This window comes from Nanorana parkeri, unplaced genomic scaffold (genome assembly GCF_000935625.1).
Source record: "Nanorana parkeri isolate BGI_ZX_2015 unplaced genomic scaffold, ASM93562v1 scaffold2270, whole genome shotgun sequence".
NCBI classification, from domain to species: domain Eukaryota; kingdom Metazoa; phylum Chordata; class Amphibia; order Anura; family Dicroglossidae; genus Nanorana; species Nanorana parkeri.
The window spans coordinates 151,589-156,749 of NW_017308538.1; the positions used below are offsets into that span (position 1 = coordinate 151,589).

The 5,161-nt window shown below is 45.2% G+C and overlaps 1 protein-coding gene across 1 annotated transcript in view; it reads right to left on the minus strand.

Annotated features, from left to right (window-relative positions):
* ERCC1 (ERCC excision repair 1, endonuclease non-catalytic subunit) overlaps positions 1 to 5,161 on the minus strand; it is a 20,306-nt gene that overhangs the window by 9,204 nt on the left and 5,941 nt on the right. Inside the window, exons 5-7 of the mRNA XM_018573198.1 lie at positions 3,561 to 3,660; positions 3,393 to 3,469; positions 2,825 to 2,924 (exon numbers count right to left, since the gene is read on the minus strand). Of these exons, the coding sequence (XP_018428700.1) occupies positions 2,825 to 2,924; positions 3,393 to 3,469; positions 3,561 to 3,660 (277 nt within the window). The remainder of the gene's footprint in view (positions 1 to 2,824; positions 2,925 to 3,392; positions 3,470 to 3,560; positions 3,661 to 5,161) is intronic.

Genomic DNA, 5,161 nt, shown 5'->3' on the forward strand with positions numbered 1-5,161 from the left:
TCGTAACTGAGCCTTTAGAAACCCCCCCCCCCCACACACAGAGAGCCATCAGAGTCCAGGTTACACCAATCTAATGAAATGGCTCTGTTGATAACTGACACTGTACACATAAGGTCTGAAAAAGCGCCAGAGGCACAGCCCAATGCCCAAAGGCCACTCAATTTAGACAGGGTCACACCAAGGTAGTGCCATGGCACTAGACCTGAAGACCAGCACAGCACACTGGTCTGGAAAGTGCAGCTGGGCTCCAGTGCCCGAAGGTCACATTTCAGGCAGCCCCAGCGTGTAAAGTCCAGTAGGTTCCGGGTATGGCCACCATGGCAGTGCCAAAGATGGCCCTATCCAGATATCTGCTGTGTAGAGATCAGCTCAAGTTCGCTTAATAAAAGTCTGGACTGATGAGAAAAAGTATACGCAAAGTACCAGGAATGTTGACAGAAGAGAAAAAAAATTGCAAAAATGTAGGTAGTGTCCAACCTCCTAGAACACTAGCAAAAAACTGAGGCATGACGGTTAGAGACGAGGATATTGGGGGGTTGGCTTAATGGTCCTTTTGTTTGGCAGCTTCCCAACCTCCTGAAGGCAGCAGTACACTGAGTGGCCAGATTATTATGACCACCTGACGTTTACAGGCAAATTAGCTATAATTAGCTATAATTTGCGCTGAAGTTGCTAGAGGGCCAGACCATTATAAATAGGGAAGCAGGTTGTTTACCATGACAATAGAAGTGAGGGACATTGTGTGTGCGTTGAGTGCTGCCGCTATTTCACTGTGCCGTATTGTGGCAGCGAGGCAGCAGAACTCTCCCACACGCACAATGTGCATTAAAGGGCAAGTTCACTTTCCCAGGTAATATGGGAAAATGGAATTACCCGATCAAATCTGGCCCCTGTCTCTCCCAAAACCCCCCAGCTATACTTACCTTTCGGCAAACAGTCCTTACCCTCCGCCGGTACAGGTGTACTGTCCTTACCCCGTACTGTGCATCGCAGTCCTGCCCTATGCATTTTGAATTTCGCTCGCAAATTGCAAGCACTCATTGGTCAGCGTGGTCTGGGGAGAAGCGCTATTTAGCACAGACCAATACAGTTTTGATTAGGGATGCACATATACAGAGTTTTTGGGCAAGTACTTGTACTCGCCCAAATGCTCATAATTAAAACTATTTTTTTTTGTATTGGGACAAGTAGATTGTTATGAAGGACAAGTAGATTTGGCCCCCGCTTTAGCCCTTGGACAAGTAGTTTTTTCAAAAATTTCCACACCCCTGAATATCCTTTGATTTCAATGCACCGCCACGCCCCCTCCCACCCCAGATCAGAGAGGGAAGTTTACTGAGTGATTGCTGTGCGTTCCAGCAGCTACCGCTCTGGAACACATCGCAATAGGTGTGAATGGGCCCTTAGGAATATATTGTAATGCATTGCTAAGCATATACAGGTGAAACTCGAATAATTAGAATATTGTGCAAAAGTAATTGCAGTAAGTGCTGCAAATCGGCCCAAACCAAGTACTGAGTACATATGCATGCTTGTACTTTTCAGAGGTCCGATATTGTTCTATGTACAATCCTTGTTTTATTGATTGCATGTAATAATCTACTTTTTTGAGGTTGTGGATTTGGGGTTCTTGGGGATTTCATGAGCTGTAAGCCATAATCATCACAATTATGACAAATCACGGCTTGAATTATCTTGCTTTGCATGTAATGAGTCTATCTCTTATATTAGTTTCACCTTTTAAGTTGCATTAGTGAAATAAATGAACTTTGCACAATATTCTAATTATTCGAGTTTCACCTGTATAGAGTGCATTACCTGGTATGTTGTATTGCAGACAATCCTTTACATGACACACATTTCATTTATGTGTTTAACTGAGGGAGCATTAAAAAGACTAGAAGCTTTATCGGAAATGTAATCTTATACTTTGGCTTCCATTGCCCCCTCCCCCATCATCAACCTGCTAATATGTTATTAAATAAAAACTACTTTTTTTCCATTACATACCTTATTGCAGACCCAGTGATGTCATCACTGGGTCTCTGTGCTTCTCGATGAAATGAAGCCAGGCTAGAAGGATGCTGAATATATAACTTCCTGAAAACATCACAGCACCCTGTCTCAGTACTCCTTTCAAAGGAGCTGGCTGACTGTTAGGAGTTAGGCACGTATTAAAAAAGCCTTGATGGGTGGACATCAGTCGGGAGGTGCATTTGCAGGCAGACTGCTCCAGGTAATGCTGACCCTCCATGACTAAAAGAACTGAAATCCAATGTATAAAAGGCAGGGACATTAAGTTGGAGAGGAAAGCACTAGCTGATGCTGGATGACCTAGAGCCGGGAAATAAGATGGCTCGGTCTGTGAGAAGCTCAAAGTGTTCAGTGAAATCAGAATAAACACTTTCAGTACAGGAGAGGAGCCGGTACAACTGTGCAAGACTGAAGGTAAAGTTGGAGATCAGCTTTAAGGATAAAAGGAACCGATCACTTTGCCCATTCAGAATAAATACTCAGTACTTCCAGTTATGGGGGAAGTATGTAACCGTCTCATTCTTACTAGGATGTAGTACTCGGAACTGAACAGCCAACCTGAACACTGTCACATGTCAAACTCAGAGTTCTGCCAGGCAAACAGGGTGGCAGGGGTTAGTGTGAGGGTCAGGTAAAATGTTAAGGTATACGATTCGGAATTTGGTTATAGCTTCTTTTTAGAACCAAAAACCCAATACAACAACTACCAGTGCCAGAATCCCAGACCCAAACCAGGGATCCTGCCCGATGCATAGACAAACATACAGTACACACGCTTCTCCATTCTCACCTTGGACATGAAATCACTTTCAGTCCTCTCCTTCAGTGCATCGGCTGGCTTTTGCTCATAACACTTGTAGGTCTCCAGGTAGCGGGCTGCCTCATCTGGACTGAAAGAAATAGGCACAGTGTGATTAAAGTTGAGAGAGAGAGAGGGAACGAGAGAGAGAGAGGGAACGAGAGAGAGAGAGAGGGAACGAGAGAGAGAGAGAGGGAAAGAGAGAGAGAGAGAGGGAGCGAGAGAGAGAGAGAGGGAACGAGAGAGAGAGAGAGAGGGAACGAGAGAGAGGGAACGAGAGAGAGAGAGAGAGAGAGGGAACAAGAGAGAGAGGGAAAGAGAGAGAGAGAGGGAACAAGAGAGAGAGAGAGGGAACGAGAGAGAGGGAACGAGAGAGAGAGAGAGAGAGAGGGAACGAGAGAGAGAGGGAACGAGAGAGAGAGGGAACGAGAGAGAGGGAGAACGAGAGAGAGGGAGAGAACGAGAGAGGGAGAGAACGAGAGAGAGAGCAGAGAGCTTATCAGTAAAAATGTAAATCCTGAAAAACTGTGCTTAAGGAATCAGGATTTTTGTGTTTCACCTCCAGCTCAATATCAGGGTGAGGTCGGAGAGGATGCAGATTTTAGCCAATTCCTTTAGTGTGAAATGGGGGTCTTTCTGTAAAACAGAACAGAAATATTGACCAGTCAAATCTCTCCTAAGAACAGAGCACAAACAGAAGAGTTTTACACAAGTACCGAGCACTGACCACATCGACTTGCACCAAGAGGACCCGCAGGGCATAGGCCTGGCCCAACGTCTTCAGCCGGCTGTGTATGTACTCCGGGTTCAGGTTGTGATACCTCAAACTGAAATCACAAAAGACCGATGAAAAGAAAATCCAGTTGACAGAACACGTGTTACTTCACAAGGTCATTTCTAATCTAATGCTATTAAAGTAAATGATTCCTTAAAGAAATATAGGAGCAAGCACCGCTGACCTCCTTCTGAAAGTGCTAGTTGCCCAGCTGCTATGTTGATCCTTAGGCGTCAATACAAGAGGATGAGGAATGTCAGAGCAAAGTCCTACAGAGGCTTAACATGTTGCAGCCAGAGGGTCAGTATGACAGCCAAGCAAAAAGCATTTGCAGAATGAGAAGTCAACACTGGAAGCCCAAGGTTTCGTGTCTGACAAGTAGGGATGCACTGATACTAGTATCTGTGTCGCTACCGAGTATTTGAGCTCGCCCAAATGCTCCGATACTTACCTCCGATACTGGAACTTCCGGTCAGAGGGAGCATGGAGCCAGATTCCCTTCCAATCAGGAAGCTGGGTGGTGGGTTATAACCCGCCTCTCGGCTTCCTGATTGGCTATGAAGCCAGCTTCACTTGTTGCTAGGCAGCCTGGCTTCCTAACCAATAAGGAAGAAAGGTGCAATGTAATGGCCCGCCTCCTGCCTTCTTGATTGGTAAGGAAGCCAGGCTGCCTAGAAACAAGTGAGGCTGGCTTCCTAGCCAATCAGGAAACTGGAAGGCGGGTCAATGCTTGTTGGTAAGCAGCCTGGCTTCATACCAATTAGGAAGCCAGACGGTACCTCATGCCTCGGCAAGTGAAGCCGGTGTTCTTTCGCTAGAACACCGGCTTCACAGTCAATCACGAAGCCTGCTTATTCCTGATAATCTGGACACACGGCACCGGTACTCGGCGAATACCGGTGGGAAAACAAATACGGCATTCGATACCGAAAAACTGCTATCAGTGCATCTCTACTGACAAATTTCCTTCTAAATAATAAGTGTATCTCAAGGACACAAATAGAATATATTGTAGCTTTCCAGATATGACAGCTGCATCGGTTTACATTTTTTTTGTCAGACTTTTTTCCTTTATTTTCACCTGGTGTTTTTGCCTTTAAACACATTTCCGTCCTGGGGTGGCAACGCTCACTCGCTCTACTTTATAAAAAGAGGCGTTGTCACCCTAGGACAGTACTACAGAATACCTCCCCTCTTTATAACCTAGAAGGGAGATGTTATGTAGTTCACAGAAGGGTTCTGGGCAGGGCCAAAAGCAAGCAAATAAGAGATGTTCATTGTTGGGGTTTGCATACACTTAAAATTACTATTTTAATCCACAGCCACATAATTTTGCTACAACTGCCCCAAAAAAGGACAAAAGTCTTCCTTCCAGCTATATACATACAGGTTTTAGATGGGATTTCTGATGATCCTCAAATCCTTTTTATTACAATTGCCTCCAGTTAGGGGATCTGAACTATGCCACACAGCTGCTGTTCAGGGAAAAAGGTTAGAAAACTTCCCCCTCCTCTTTCCCCCACCTCATAGCTCCATAATGCCTTTGCCTCCTT